Source organism: Corvus kubaryi, unplaced genomic scaffold (assembly GCF_017639235.1).
Source record: "Corvus kubaryi isolate FWS band 111438036 unplaced genomic scaffold, C.kubaryi_AGA036_p1.0 split3-37296, whole genome shotgun sequence".
NCBI lineage: Eukaryota > Metazoa > Chordata > Aves > Passeriformes > Corvidae > Corvus > Corvus kubaryi.
In genome coordinates, this window is record NW_024582086.1 from 1,837,652 (window position 1) to 1,854,271 (window position 16,620).

Genomic DNA, 16,620 nt, shown 5'->3' on the forward strand with positions numbered 1-16,620 from the left:
AGAAAAAAGAGTGTACTTCCTGGTTTGCCTGGCTAACTGTAGTCAGAAAATTTTGTTTGGTTCCCCATTTTTGAGTGTTAAAGATTTGCAATCCATTTTGAAATAGTTAAAATTCTCACTGATTTACTGAGTTCATCTCAAGGATCATGAGCAGAAAAAAGGAGTTACAGCTTTTTTAGACAAACCTATTATCAGGAAACTTTGCTCAGCTGTGTTCTACAGACAGCAAACTCAATTCCCTTTTGATTTTATGTCACACTTTAATTCCCCACATCTAGGTGTGAGATCAAAATCCAGGCACAAATACCAGCAGATATTGGGAGGGAGACAGATGTCATTCCCATCTATGTGAGACATCTTACACCTTGAGAGAGTGGTCAAAGGACTGCAATCCACATTGCTGTGAAAACATTTTCCTTTCCCTTGTCCAGCCCTTAATGTGTTCTCATAATGTAAAGGTTCTTACTGTGTTCCTATAGCACCAAATTTAATCCACCAAAACAACATGCCTTTGAGCACACATAGTAAGTTGACTTATTACTGCAATGTAACCACTGTAAATATGTAATAAAGATATTTTAATAAAATGAAATACGTCCATTTTCAAAAAACAAAACCATACTGGAGAGAATAGAGAGAAAAGCATTAGTATTATACTTTTCAATGTCTCTTTATTTTATAAAATATTGCACACATGAGTTACACAAGTTGAGATGATGAGAAATGTACATCTCTGCTAGGGATGTCTTTCAAAGCCATCATTCATGAAGGTATAACAATCACAGAATAATAACTACCATACACCCTTGGGTAAATGAGACGAGACAGTTATGTTTAGCCCACAAAGTGTTTGAAGGGAAGTTCCTCTGAACCAAATTTGATCATGTTGCAAACAGTGTCCAATCAGTTACGGAATATATGCTTATAAAAGTGCATTTTAAATGCAACTGTTAAATAAAGGCACAGGAGCATGAGAGGATTTCTGTGCTGTTTGGCTGATCGGATGTCGTAATAGTTACCCAGGATAAAGATATATATGTGCTGCCAGTGTTTAAGGCAGCACACTTCCAGAGGGAATGGGTACGTTGAATGTGCTGCAAATCCTCTTCTTGGGGTTCTCATCCAGTGCCCCAGATTGCTGGCTCCCTCTGCTATCAGTGGGAACGGGAACCGAAGCACCAAAAAGGTTCATTTTAAATTCATGTATTAGTATGGTCCCTGCACAAGGGTGACATGCAAATTCATGAAGTGTTCCATATTTTTTGGGCCAGTATGGACAGAACTAAATGTAGAAAAGTGCTCTGCATTGCAGCACACAAATTTTCTAAAATGAACACAAAAATGTTCATTTTTGATTCGTCCTCTCTCTCCACATGAATTATAAATCCAAACTAGAGAAGCAAAATATTTTTGCTTCCAAGCAATTTTTTGAGTAACAAACTTTTCTTTCTCTTCTACTCTCTCATAATCCCTTTGTTTATTCCCATTCAAAATAATTCATGTTACATGATAATAATACAGGAAGTCTAGAAGAATCTGGTATAGCAGACTGTATAGCAGAGAATGAAGACAGCAGAATCTTAAACATAAGGAGAAGAAAAAAAATCTGTGTAAGAAGGCATGTCATGAAAGCAGTCAGCCTCCAGCTCCTAGCAAGCCGAAAAGTGTACAGCAGAAGGAAACAGTAAAATCCAGCTACACACTAAGGCAGCAGAAGTTCTGCTACAGTTTAATCCTCACAGGACAGCACCATTTAGGTGCTAAGCCCTCCTGCTGGATCGGTACGCAGAAGCGATTACCATCCCTGGAGAGCACGTTGCTGAGAGCTTCTCTGAGTCTGTCTTGAAATGATCCTTTTCCTCCTGCAACAAAGGAAGCTTTTTCCCTCCCGACCTGCAGTCCCTGACTGCCACATACTTCAGTGCATGCTTATAATGCAAAGGCTGGAATGCTGGATGAGGAATACCAAATTTTCCACTGCTGTCCTAAGTATGGGGTCACTGAGAGAAGCATTTGGGAAAGGAAAATGAGGTGAGAAGGGTTACACTTCCAAGTTTGTGGGAGTCTTTCTTTCACAAAGGAAGTGAATGAAAATTCCAAGCATGTGCCGTTACAGGCAGCTAACAAGAAGAAAGCTGTAATTGTGGTTTCAAAATCATTTTCCTCGGGGAAAGGGAGAATGAACAATTGAAGCCAGCACTGGGATCCTAGAAGGCAGAAAGGCAGACTGTCCTCCAGACTGTAAATGGGTGTGTTTGTTTACATTTAGCTCATGGTGCAGGTTTTGCATCTGTTACTGTGCACTTTGCTTAGCCTGAGAATCATTCCATCTTCAGAGGAGGTGCTAGGTACCTGGACCCACACCACTACCCACACACAACTTCTGACCCTCTCTAAAGAGGGTGACAAAATGCCTGGTGCCTTGAGCACTGCAAGGATCTTGAATGTGCACCCAGCCTTACAGAGATGCTGCAAGTGCTGGGCTCAGCTTGGCAGAGGCTGCAGGCACGTCCACTCAGCTGGGGATGCCACTCAGCTGGGGATGCCACTCACACCCCATCCCTCCAGGCCTGCCTCCTCACTCCTGCCTCCTCAGAACATGAAGACAGATGGGGAACTGATACAACCTAACAGAAATTTAATGGTGCACACTGCAGGGTGGTCATAATGCAGTAACAGGAGCTATATAAGGACTCTAGTATAACTTTTATTTAAATTTGGGGTTTTCGAGGGTATTTGTCTTTAGCATCCAAACCTCAGTAAACTGCTGTGTCATAGTAGCATCCTGGTAGGACTGCTAAATGAGTAAGACAGCACTGGCCATTTTGTGCTCACTGTGCAGATACCCTTTTAGCACTTCAACATTTTGCAGCCCAAACTTCCTCCCTGCCACTGTCTTTGGTAATTGCAAGCTCTTTGCTCCAAGTGAAAATGACACCAGTGGTCTGAAAACGTGAAACTACGCTCTTGTGGCCACAGTCAGTACAAACTATGGCTATTAAAAAAAAATACAATAAAAATAAAAACCCAAACAAACAGGAGAGCAGCAGAGGAAAGTATGTTCTTTCCAGTTCTGTTCTTCACAATGGTTGACAGATCTTTTCAAGCTTACCTTTCAGAAACCATAGGTAGCTGCTCTTTGCTGCTGCTTTCTGGGTAGGCTAAACCAGTGTGTCCCAGTTACAGAAGCCACACTGAACACTCATTCACTGGCACTCCTGCTCTTCAGTCATAATCCACATCCCAGACTCAGAATATATTTTGTATCAGCAATGAGGCTCTGGGACAACTGTTCCTCACTCCACAAGAGCTAAAATCTTACACCTGTCACCAGAGGAATAAAATTTTTTCTGTCGCTGAAGTATCTATTACAATTTGGAGCACTTTTAGCAGAGAAGCACTTGGCGTTTGGAGATGGGCTGCAGGCTATGTGTAACTGAGGCAGTGTCATCTTTGCCCTGCAGGTGGACAGTTGGCAATACTTGTTGTGTGCATCCACTTTCTCCACCTTCTCCTAACTGACAGGTTGTCTCTGAAGGCCACTGCTGGCAGATATCCACTTTCCTTACTTCTGTATCTCTAAAATGCAGTACAAGGAAAGGTGGCCAGCAAATACTGTAGTGGGACTTAGGAGATACTGTCAGGAAAGGAAAACCAGAAGCAGGAGGCAAAGATTGTAAAGGAAAAGGAAATAAACAATTAATTCAACCTGCCACATTTCTGCAACAGGGGCTACCTTTCTCCCTGCTTTTGGCACAGTGAGGACCATGCAGCAGCAAATAAACATACCTTGGATGCCTACAAGGTGCAGGACCAGGCCTTTGGGATTAATTTCTCCCTTAGCACCAAATGGCTTTTTTGCTTCAGGGGAAAGCAGGAAAGAAGTGCTTCAATGCTTAAGGAAAGCTTTTAGGTGAGAGTTTAACAAACATAAAATGAACATCACTCTGGATTTCCCACACTGAAAAATGGAAAGTGTCATGCTTGACAGGAGTTTGCTTGTCTCTGTAACATAAGATGCAGGTGGCTGCCAGTAGTCCAGCAGGCTCCTGTTTTGATTCTGTCAGTGTTATTGTCATGAGAGTCGAAGTTAAAAGGAAGAAGAAAGTGGCCTATGGCTTCAAAAACATCCTTTATCTGCAAAAAAGAACTAGTTATGCAAAAACAAAATAGTAAACAGTATGCAAAAATAAAATAATAAACAATATCCCCAAAAGAAGATTGAATTCTGCAATCTTTTTTTTTTTAAATAATACTTGAAAACATAAGAGGAAGGGGGGGGAAAAGGTAAAAGCCAAGAGCATAAATGCAGAAAGGCATGGCGGGACCTGTTAGGCAGGGAAAAAACATTAGTTAGGAAGAAACATTGGTTTGCCTTCCCTGGGCAATCCTGTGCTCCTGGAAATGCTAAATATAAGTACTGAGTTAGCATGGCCAGCACTTTCAGCAACCTGAGTCCTGTCTTGGTGGCTAAATGTCAGCCCTGTGGTTTGGGAGGTACAGTCCCACTCAAGGAGGTGCATAAGGGGGTCCAGTCTTGGTAGTGGAACAAGCCGTTTCTCCTCCCCTGAGCAGACTTTGTGTGAATCCACCATTGCTCAGAGCTCATGGGCTGGTCCAAGTCAGTGTGGATAGGTGGACATAGGAGTCAGGGAAGAAAATGCACCCCTCAGACCGACATGTTGGCCACAGCCCTCTCGTACATGCGCTCCAAGATGCGGTGGATGCTGGCAAAGCCTGGCCGGTCGGCAGGCAACTTGCTCCAGCAGAGGCGCATCAGGTTGTAGAGCTCCAGGGGACAATTGTCTGGGCAGGAGAGGACATTCCCATCCCTCACATAGTAGATGACCTCCTCATGAGCCATCCCATAGTAGGGCTGCATGCCATAGGAGAAGATCTCCCACAGCACCACTCCATAGGCCCACACGTCAGACTCTGTGGTGTAGCGGTTGTAGAAAATGGACTCAGGGGGCATCCAGCGGATGGGGATGGCATCGTTCTCATTTGCTTTGTAATAGTCAGCCGAATACATGTTCCTTGAGAGACCAAAATCAGCAATTTTGACCACCATGTTCTCCCCCACCAGGCAGTTCCTGGTGGCCAAATCCCGGTGGACAAACTTGCGCTCAGAGAGGTACGCCATGCCAGCAGCAACCTGCTTGGCAATGCAGAGCTGGCTGGTGCAGCACAGTGCCAGGGGGTTCGGGAGGCGAATCCTTGTGTCCAGACTGCCCTGCGCCAGGCTGCAGAGGTTGCGGGGTGAGCGGTCACGCAGGTACTCGTTTAGATCTCCGTAGGCCATGTACTCAAACAGCAAGCACATCGGCTTCCCAACCGCACACACGCCTGGGAGAGGACAGACCACACAGGTCATTTGGGTAGCAAAGAGAGTTCTGCTGTGCAAAACCCAGAAAGTCCAAAAATACTTACACGAAAGGGAGACTTTTAATAATGCATGAAGGGCCAGAGAGAGGTGACCATGCAAATACCATCCACTTCGCATGCATCCATCATGCACGCTGTCTCTTTTGAAGCTCCTTCATCAGGCACCTAATGCTGAGCTCTGGGCGACGCTCACAAGTCATGCACTTACCTGCATGCACGATTTTTCTTGACATCCCAAGTAAAATACATACTTTTGGAGCTATGTTTAATTAAGAGCCCAATCCTGTTTAAGTTAGCCTTAACAAAAGTATTGCCTTTTCCCAGGTGCAACTACAAGGACTTTCAGGAAGTAACCTTTAAAGTTCTCATCATGTTATTTTTTAATTCTTTTATCTGTTGTAATTATTGTACTAATAGTAACATTGTTTAAGGGGTTACACATATGCAGGAAGACTTCAGAAGTATTCACAAGGGGCATGTTCAAGGGTTCAGTGGAACACTTGAATTGGAATGAAACTCCCACCCTTATGGATTTTTTTTTTTTTTTTCTTTTTTTTTGATAGCTCATGCAAAAAAATACTTGTTCAGGAATTACTTTTGGCATGACAGATATTCAAAAATGAAAGAAAGATAAATCAAAAACAGACAGCAGAAAGGAGACATATGCCACATCTGTTAAATGCAGAATGCTGTCCCACTGAAGGGCACATGCTTGGCTCTTCACCAGCTTTATTGGAGGGCCAGCATTAACCACACTTCCACAAGCCTTACTGATCATACAGTGATACAGTAAAAATATAAGTGTGCCTATCATTAAACTGCCAACCATCAAAAGCCAACATTTAAAATGTATGTGATTTGCTTTCTTAGGGCCATCCTTTAGCAATTGGTGGTGCAACTTATTGTGAAATCTGAAGTTGTGGTTGACAACCTAATATTTGAATCTTCGAGGAAAAACTAATGGCTGTTCCCAATGTGATGAAATCAGGATCTGACAAGCATGTCAAGTGTATGTGATAGATTTATCATCTAAGCTGTCTTCAACAATGTGGCTGTTTCTCCACAGCCCCATGATGTGAAAAGAGTTTGTTCTGTACCTTTGCCCTTCTCTGGCCTAAAATGTGTTAACAATAAAGGCAAAGTTTAGTCGAGTTTGGTGCATTTCCTGCTTTGCTTTTCTGTAGCCAAAATACCTGTATCAACCCAGACTTCCCAAAACTGTGGTTTATCCATTTCAAAATGTTGTGGAGCTTCCTACCATAATAAATCAAGATCTCAGATGCCTGTTCACAGGAACCAGATCTGCATACAGCTACTTAGAGCAGGATTGCCAGATGAAAGTGACCAGCAGCATCTACTTCAGACAAAAAATAACAATTTTCTAAAAGAAAATTTGGTCAGCAGCTTTCTTCACAAAAAATGCCTTATTAGCCAAGCTGCAGCAAGACTTTCTTAAAAATAACAACAAAGAAAGGTTTCCTTTCAGATGAGAATGGAAGGAAAGGAAGAGACCATTTTTGTGGCTGGCTTTTTTTGTTCATTTAATTTTGGTTTTTTTAATGCTATTAAGTGCAGACATCACAGTAATAAGTGGGACCTATAAAATTAACAAGACTTGTGCCACTTCTTTTAAGTACCCTCAAAATAAATCACAGTTCCAGGAAGTTCATGTCTTCCCTGTAAGACGTGTGTCAATGTTATTAGATTGGAAGCAGAGCTAGGCAGCAAGACGGCCAGCAGTATACTCAGTGCAGCATGAGGAGAGTTTGATGTGATGCACCATCCTGTTAAGGTAACAGGATACCTCCCTGAGATACCTAAAAGCTTGACGATATTCGGATTGTCAAACTCTGCCATGAGAGCTGCTTCTCTCTGAAAGTCAGCCTGCATGTCTGCAGATGCTTCCTCCTTCAGCATTTTCACAGCCACCATGGTGAAAGGTTCATATGGCAGCAGCCCTGGGGCCCTGCAAGGAGAGAGAAAAGAGGAAACCATCAGTGATGAATGCATGCACACTAAATGTAGGTTCTGTTTCTGACACAAAAGGAGAGGCTGACAAAAAAAAAAGGGTGGAAGGCCCCAGAACCAACAGAAGGAACCTTAAAGCCCAGTTTCGTCTCTTGGGCCTGCAATATGCATTGCATATTATAGAGATATTTAGTTTGGTTCAGGCAGGACTAAATTCAGTATAGCTTTTTCTGATCACTGGTCTTGCGGCTTACAGACTCATTACCATGAATAGTGAAGACATAAATTAATTACATGTTGCTAAGCAGCAGCCTATCCCTAGGCTGGAGATCACATAATAAACTTATTGGAGGACAGGATGGACTCTTCAGTCCAAACAATTCACTTTTGGGGTGTAATGACTGGGCTTAGCAGAGTTAAAAATAAACCCATTTTATATGAAATTGATGAAAGAATCTCCTTTCCCATACCTGGCACAATGGTGACTTCAGTATATCTGGCTACTGTTAGAGTGAAAGTAACAATTACAGTAAATATATTCCCTTGGTTTTCTTAGGAAAATAGTCTTTTTTCACTGTTCTCTGAGTGTGTGTGTGGCATGTGTATGCACCTGGGATTCAATAAGTTATAAAACCATTAGCTAATTTCAGCTGAATTTAATATGGTTTAGCTGCGGTCTAGAAAACAGTTTCTGTTCCTACAAGATTTGTGGAAACACATGACAGAACAGAAGGGACAAAGCAACCTGTGCTTTGTCTGCAGAACAAGCTAATGTGTAAATACACGTTTTTACACTGGTGAATCTTCAGCTAAAGATTATAGACACAAATCCTTAGGGAACAGAATCCTGACTTAGAGCAACAAATTTGTTTTCTTATCCACAGGTCCCTGCACTCTCAACAAGTTTAATTAGATGGGCTTGCCAAAGATTTAGGGGTAGCTGTTGCTGCAGAAGAGTAACTTTCCACTCTTCAAACATGCACCAAACCTCAGACATACATTTTGTTTCCTGTGCAAATTCTTCCCTGGGGCCTTGCAGCTAAAACACGTTCCGTACAGGTAGCCAGCGAGAGACTGTGGAGACTGGTGCCCATTTATGTGTCACATTACTGCACCAGTCTGACTGCCCTCCCATTGCTCAAATGCCAGGTCATTTTATATTTTATTGCTCAGTAGCAGCTAGGGGAGATTCCAATTTCCAAAGCAAACTTCCAGTTTCCTTGTCTTCTACTTCAGACGCATGGCGGTTGCAACAGTTGCACTTGGATGCTGTAAATGTCAAATGTCACTGGGTGGCAGGGTGTCCATCAAGAAAGGAATCACAGGTGGCCAGATCACAGCTGAGACACTCAGGCAAGGAGGTCTGGCATGCCAGAGCAGAGGATAAGACCCCACACTTGTCTGCTACTGCCTCCATTACAGCACAACGTCCTCCTTCTTTTCCCCGGTGCTGGCAGCAGTTTCAAGTCCAGTGGGAGGGGAGGAGTATGAGCACCAACCACCTGCTGTCTAAGCACTAGAGCCAGCAGCAACAGCCTGAACAAAGCAGTAGAGAATTTAAAAGTAAAAATAAGAGGCCTTTGTCTCTTCCAAATGGTGTCACAGATTACCACTCATCCCTGACTAGCAGACCCAGCACAGTGCCAAAGCAGGGGCAAGCAGAGCTCAGTTCTGCAGGCTTTGGAGACAGAAACTCACCCCAGGCTGAGGTACGCCCAATCATCGAATTTCACTGAATCCTGTAATGTGTAAACTAACCTGAATGTAACCAAGTGAGATTAAGCTGCACAAAGTCTTTTAATTGGCCTTCATGCAACAGCCAGAAATTTCACCTTTGGTAGCTCATGGTGATTCAGTACAGTTCTTATCAGACCCGGAAAACTCACACTGATCTGGCACAGAGGCAGAGACTGTCTGAAGTCTTGGCAGACGGCTATCAAAGCTGACCCCTTTTGTGCCCTAAAGACAGTCTTTGCACAAATCTGCAGGGGAGCCATGGGAAGCTGCTCCCTCTGAACTTGGAGAATTCAGGTGGAGGGCCAGAAAGGGGAGTGTTTTCTGAAAAATAGGTTAATTCTCTTCTAGAACTGGGAAGAATCAAAAGAAATTACCTTGGGTAATCTCTCTTGCAATTAATTAAAAGCTGAAGAGAAATTTACATTGTTTGTGCACGGGGTGGAGAGCAGCAGTCCTTGCCTGCTTCACCACCAATGTATTTGTGCACCAGTGGCATCAACCAGCTTTTAGGTACATGCTATTCAAAGAACTAACCAGTGGTACACTCAGGAATTTCAGCCTGAGCCTATCTAGAGAGCACCTGACTTAAGTTCCCAGTCAGGTTTTCTTTCCAAAGCAGTAATGATGTAAAAAAACAAGAAGCATTTTGAACCTGTATTTGAGATTTTGTCCTGTCCCCATCTTGCTCAGCATAACTCAGTTGGGTTCTCTTAGACCATTAAATGATGCAGTTAAAGTCTGCTGAATCTGGTGGAAACCTACCTTTACCGTCCTTTGGTTAAATTAATTTGTGAGCAGGAGACTGCTCTGAATCATCAGGGGCTCATTTAGAGGGGGAAGGGAAGGTTGGCGGTTTTTTTTAATTAACACCCACACGGTTTTTCAGCTGTATATGAGACAGCAGATCAAAGAAATAACCTTTGCAGATGGAGAGGAGATGAGGAGACTTCTGTCAAGAAACTCCAACTATAAGGACAGCCTTGTCCCTAAGGAGGGACAAGAAGTTGTACATTTGTAGTGTAGGTCTACTGCCCTGCTAGCAAAAACTCCATACTGGCCTACTAGCAAAGACTCCACATCCAGGCTTTTAGGCAATCCTGCTCTTCAGGCTTGGCCTGGACCACACAGCTCCAGCTCTGGGAGAAAACTTGCATGCTGGTCTGCGCTGAACTGCACAGAGCTGGTGCTCTGCTGGCTTGAGCGTGGTCCTCCCAGGAGGAGAATCAGCCACAAGGACCCAGCTAGAACAGACCTGAGCCAGGCCCTGAATTTTGTTTTAAGCATGGTTACTTCCTTATCGTTCCAAGTGTGAAGCTGCTCCTGGTGAAGACAGCAGCCTTTCAGAAGAAGCTAGTAAATGATAGCTAGACACTTCCTGTCCTAACATGTTGCTTGACCCAGGAGTGAGTAAACACTGAATCAGGGCTCACAGCAAGCCAGCTGGCAAAGGCATCGCTGGCACTGTGTGCAGAGCTGTGTTTACAGAAGAGGGAGAAACATGAGAGCAGGAGAAGTAAGAGGATTGCTAAACTTAGCTTGAGATGTCCATTTAACACATGTAGGAAAGTACATTTTATCCTTCTGAGATGGGAAGGCAATAATTTGAGTTACGATAGTTTCAGTAACCTGGATGGACACACAGCTTTTACTACTAGATCAGCAGTCTGTACTGATATGCCAGCTGTGCACAGCCTGTAGCTTATTATAAGGGATTACAATAATTACAAAAATTACAATAAGTAATTATAAAGCCTTGGAGGGACTTTTGATAGAGATGGTAATAAAAAAAAGGAGGTCCCTCAGAAACAATATTTCTGTGGCTCCTTCCTTGAGCCACAAAGAGCAGGCATCTCTCAGGATGTGGTACTCTTCACTTTGCAAATGCTAGATGAGATGTGATGCTTTCTTTTTTTTCTCCCAAGTCTTTCTCTCTCAGTTTCCACTGACAATAACAAAAAGTTTTAATTGAAAGAAATTGCAGTGCTGGAGTAGATGAAATCCACATAAAAGGTCTTTACACCACTTTGGCACTTGCTTAACCCAGCACTTTAGTGACATTTGAATGCCCTTTGAGAAGTCTTGCTTGATATCCATGAAAGTAATTTCCAGCTCAGAAAGGTCTGTGCAGCACATAGGTTGTATTAACGCTCCCAGAGCAGGGCCAAAGTGGCACTTTGCAGGAAGAACACCTGCCCTGCTCATGCACCACAGCAAGGTGAAGACTCCTGCAGCATGACCAGGAAGGTGATGCACCTCAGGACACCCCAAGGGCTGTGCTGGGGCTGGGACAAGAGCTGCCCTGTGTCCCTGGTGTGCAGTGCCCCAAGCACAGCTGTTGCACAGTTCCTATAGCTTTGTTCTTGTTTCAAGCTCAGATGCGTTTGGCCATCCAGGCTACAATCCATCACAGGCTAAGCATCTGTGATGATCCCACTGTGCGCCCTTTGAATTCTGTTATTTTTATCTCTCTCTAGTAAAGAAAAATATGCCTGCTTTTCTTCTATTAGAAATAATTTATCTCTTCATTAGAAAAAAAATCCATCACAGCTATTGAAACTGTTTCCCAGCTGTAACACATTTAACCTGTACGGAACTCATTTTCTAGCAGGTACATCAACAGCATAACTATAAACATTACAAATATCTGCATTATGACTGCTTTTTGCAAGGATAGTCTTTTGCCTTTGCAGTCAACAGACACATTTCACCGAGCAGATCTTGGCTCATGGTGGGACTCTGATCCTTCCCTGGGTTTTTTTGAGGTCATCATACACAACTCCAGACACAGCTACAAAATCAGCCATGTCCCATACTTGTTAACTGCAAAGGACAAAGATAACTGTGCTGACTAAGCATGGAACTAGGCAGCCTATACACTTTCTGTCAGGAATTTGGGGATGGGACTTTAAGAGGAAACCATTACTATCCAAAGATTGTCTTGCAAAAATTATGGATTCTGTCAAGACAAACTAGACATCTTCCATCCTCCTCCTCTTTGGGGTTATCAGTTAAAGATTTTTCACATTTGTAGAAGTGCACAATCTCACCTCCCATGATATTAGGGGCTGTCATCTAATATCTTAAATTTAAAACAGGTAACAATGGCTGCAAATTTCAAAAATAAAAAGTGAGAAACTAACTAAAGGGGACACTGTAGAAGTCTAGAGATAAGGGAACTTATGTGTGTTACTCAAACACTGATATCCAGAGAGCCATGGAGCCAACCAAGGATTGTTATGGCTGGAGAAGAGGGCCATACAGAGGTAAGGCAACACTTTTCTGGGACAAGTGTCCTTGTTCTGGCTCCTGGAGATAAGCACAACACCGCACAGCAGACATGCAGGAATGAGGTCAAGAAGCAGGTGGGAATGGACAGAGGCAAGGGAGGATCAAGAACACCCAAGACCCCCAGAGGTTCCAAACCGTTTCCAGAAAGGTCTGGAAGAAGGGGCTGCCCATGATAATTCACTTGTATAGAAAGTGAGAAAGTTAGCTCCAGGGCACAGAAACTTTACTATAAAAAGGCACCCCCAGAAAGCCTGGGCACACATGTGCCCCGAGACCCTAAACTTCCTGTCAACTGAATTGATGGTGGAGCCAGGACCGCTGATCTCCCTTTTTTTACTTTCTTCCTTTCTTTCTCTCCCTCCCTCTTTAATCCATCTTTCTCTCTCCCTTCCTTTTCACACTACCCCTTTATTCAAAACCCACTGTCCTGTCTTATATAGGAGGGACTATAAAATAGCTATTGCCATGTCAGGTGTGTAATTTACTAATAAAAATTTGTAACTTTTGCAGACACTCTGACCTTTACTGTTCCTTTTGACCACAAGCATCCACAAATCTTGGGTGTGCATTTCCCATTAAGGTTGGTACACCATAGACACACAAAAAAAACCCTTATTGGCCTACGTGGGGCGGGTTTTTAGGGGATTTTTGGTTTGGTTTGCTATTGTCACTGAATCAAATTGAAATTTGTTCAGGACTGAACTGTAGCATGACACAATGACTTCTGTGGTAATTACATAGATCAGTATTGCTGTTATTATGGCAATCACCACACACTGGCAATTCATAAATACTGGGAAACATAAGAATTTCACAATAGGTCACATGTCACAGGCAGTACTCTTGGCAAAAACAGTGATGATAAATTTAGCTGAACTTTTACACCAGACTTTGGTATGTGAGTAAGACATTACATCTACTAGAGAGTAGAAGGAAAGAGTAATTTGTGGCAAAAGTTTAATACTGACAGATAGTAATGGACAATAAAAACAATTATTCATTCGTACCTGAGTGTTGTGTACCATTTGGTATACGTGCATTTGAGTGGATGGATGGGGGGGTGGATGGATGATTTCCAATGCCAATTTTTCACAAGCACCTCCAGATAAAGAAGATTCACACAGAGACTGCTTACCTGGCTTGGAAGACTCTCCCAAATGCTCCTTCCCCAATATCTCTCACATATTCAATATTGTTCCTGGGATACTCCAGGCTAAGCAATTTTGGATTGAGGAGAAGGGGCATGCGTTGGTACATTGGGTTGGGGTGCAGCCGGTCCAGGAGCAGCTCGGAGGGCAGAGTGGTGAGAGTTGGTGTCTCCGACTCTCTGAAACAGAGTGATTTTTGGTCAGTGTGTGCACAGGCCTCAGCCAGGAGATAACTGTTCCTCCTGGGCTTATTTCTTTCAGGATGGAATAGGAAGGTACAGCAGGGCTATTGAAAGAGCCCTGCAGCAAGATGTCATGCCATGTCCCCAGTCACCACGTCATCTTCTGCTCTGGCACAGGAGTTCAACAGAGCTTGCACTGGGCTGCCACAGGCAAAGGCAGGGCTGCTGTCCCCTACGAGGTGTTCACAGGACTTTGCTCTCAGAAACAAGAAAGCCCTTTTTCAAAGCAGAATTTCTTGCACTAAATTAGGTTCCAAGCTTTACCTTTTTTTGTTTTTCCACTGTTTTCGCTGACGGCAGCAAACCAGGGTCACAATGCCAAAGATCACAACCAGAGCAAAGCTGGAGATGATCGAGATGATAACGGTCATGGAGTACGTAGGGGAAAACGGAGGAGGAGGGGGAAGATTTAGAGTGTCTCCACTTGGTTTTCTTGTTCCTAGCGATAACAATGCTGTAATGCAAATAAAATCAGAGGGTTATGCCTCTGCTGGTTTATAGAGCTTTCTCTAAGAGGAATTTACAGAGCTGGCCTGTTGTCCTGAGAATTACTGCCATTACAGATACAACCATACAACCACATGAGAGTACCATTCTAGGGAAGCTCGGTTTGCAGGAAGCAAAACCCATTTGTGCTTGCCACATGTGAAAATCCAAGATCTGGTAAAGACCTATTAAGCTGGGAACACAGTTTTGGTATAGAATATTTGCAAGAGTTACAGATGGGGGGTCACATCTGCTTGTGTCTACAGTATTCAAATATAGTAATGTCTGCAGTGGGAAAGATCAATGGTGTACAGTGTAAACCACAATGTATCATGTGTCCTGAAAGGAATCTCCAAGAAGGAGTGTAAGACCATGTAAGTACAGAGTGATACTTTCTTGAAATATCCTCTTGCCCCCAACAATTTGCATCTCAGTGCCTTTATGGAGCAAATGTGGAAAACCAGTTCAAAACACACTTGGCTGTGTTATTAGGGAAAAAAAATCACATAACTACCTCCTGAGTACTTTCTGAGACATTCTAGAAAATGCATGCAATGATTGAGAACAGAAAGAAATTTAAATTCTTCATCTTAATTGCCAGCTAAACTGAAAATTACTTGTGGTCACTTATGTTCATGGAACCTCTGTTCTCCTTGCAGGAAGTTTCCAAGTGCAGTCTTATGTCCAAGCACTGAGATCCAGAAACTGCGAATCTTGGATGAAATATCTTTCAAAAATTGGTCTTTCTTTGAACAAGAAATAACAGGAAGACTTAATTTCAACATCAAAGATCAAAGATGTTTCCATCTCTTTTATGTTTATTTTTAGTTAAAATTGGGGGTGGGAGTGGTTATTTCTACTTCATTTACTTCATTCATTATCATTTTATTTATGATTTTAAACAATCACCCTAAACTAAACAATTTTGGAAAACAGCCTGAAACCCTACCTTCTAAACAGTGTGACAAATCCATTTTTCAGAATACCACAGGAAATTTCACTTCATCCTTTGGCATTTATATAACCTAGGGCAAGTTGCTCAATTTGCCCATCTTCCTTTTCCCTTCTTCAAGGGGCACATTATACCTTCTGGTTAAAGATGCTGAGTGAATCTAAGAGAAGACCGAGAACTAGCTGCATCCAGAAGACAGAACAGATTGGTGTACACAGGATGCCAACACCTTGCATGGCCACAAAACAACCACAGTGGTAGAAATTATAAACTCCAGTTGCCTACCATCTCCACAGGGAGACACGCTGCAGTATTCCCAGGTCACAGCTGGATCCTTTGTGTAGCACCAGGGACGCTCGTTCTCACCTCCTGGATTGCGGCAGTAATTCTCAGCATCAGACAGCTCAGGGAAAACCTGAGGAGTCCTCCTGTGCAAGTGGGGAGCCTTGGAGGAGGAAGCAAATTGTATTAGTGTTTCAGCATAATTTTGCCTGCTATTATTAGTAAAACAAATGAAAAAAACACCCAAAGGAGTGAAGCAAGACAGGGCCTTTCTTGAAACAGACTTTCAGTCACCTGCCAAAATGACAGACAATGCATCTTGATACAGGAAGCGGAACTTGCAGATTGAAATATGATGAGGTTGTAAAACGCCAGTGAGCTCAAGAATGAAGGCAACCTGTGCCCTGCTCATCCCTTTCACTAAGACTGGGCTGCCTGACTTTGGGAAGCTCCTTGGAAAAGCAAACCTCGAGCACAGCTCTCCATTTGATGGATCTCACACTTATGCACACCTGATCACTCCACTTCTGGCAGGGAATCCCGGATGCTGTGATGTTGGCTGTGCCCTGGTAAAACTGGCCATTGCCACTGTAGCAAGTCCCTGGGAGGGGAAAAAAAAGCATGGGATCAAGGCATTTCAGACCATGTCTTGCAGCAGAGACTCACAACAATAAAGTTGATGTCATTACATGAGAGCATCTGACAGCATCAGATTTGAAGCACACAGAGGACTAGATGACACAGGCAGGGTAGCCTCCTCTTTACACTCTAATGGATTTTGCACTCAATACATAGGATCAAATCTGATAAAACTTCAAAGAGGGCACTGGAGCTCTCTCACACTGAGAAAACAGGCTATGTGCCTGTGATGGTTGAGCTGCAACTACCTAGTTCACAGCACATCCATGCAGAAAGTGCAGGGCAGAACCACACTGAACCCATCCAAGCCAAACCAAGGCAGAAAGCAAATTGCAGCACTGGTTCTGTGATTCACAGCCTGAATTCTTACTGGGGCACCAACAGGAAGACACTCATGTTCCTCAGATTGGTAGCAGGGAGCTGGGATTCATAAAGTTGCCCTCCTCCTTCTTCTGTACAGTGCTTATCCTCTTTGATTATTTGGAAACAGCCT

The 16,620-nt window shown here is 43.2% G+C and overlaps 1 protein-coding gene across 1 annotated transcript in view; it reads right to left on the reverse strand.

The window, feature by feature from the left end:
- Nucleotides 1–649: 649 nt before the first annotated feature.
- MUSK (muscle associated receptor tyrosine kinase) overlaps nt 650–16,620 on the reverse strand; it is a 57,882-nt gene continuing 41,911 nt past the window's right edge. The window contains exons 12-17 of the mRNA XM_042015305.1: nt 16,001–16,089; nt 15,492–15,651; nt 14,033–14,222; nt 13,514–13,705; nt 7,203–7,351; nt 650–5,346 (exon numbers count right to left, since the gene is read on the reverse strand). Of these exons, the coding sequence (XP_041871239.1) occupies nt 4,670–5,346; nt 7,203–7,351; nt 13,514–13,705; nt 14,033–14,222; nt 15,492–15,651; nt 16,001–16,089 (1,457 nt within the window). The 3' untranslated portion in view covers nt 650–4,669. The remainder of the gene's footprint in view (nt 5,347–7,202; nt 7,352–13,513; nt 13,706–14,032; nt 14,223–15,491; nt 15,652–16,000; nt 16,090–16,620) is intronic.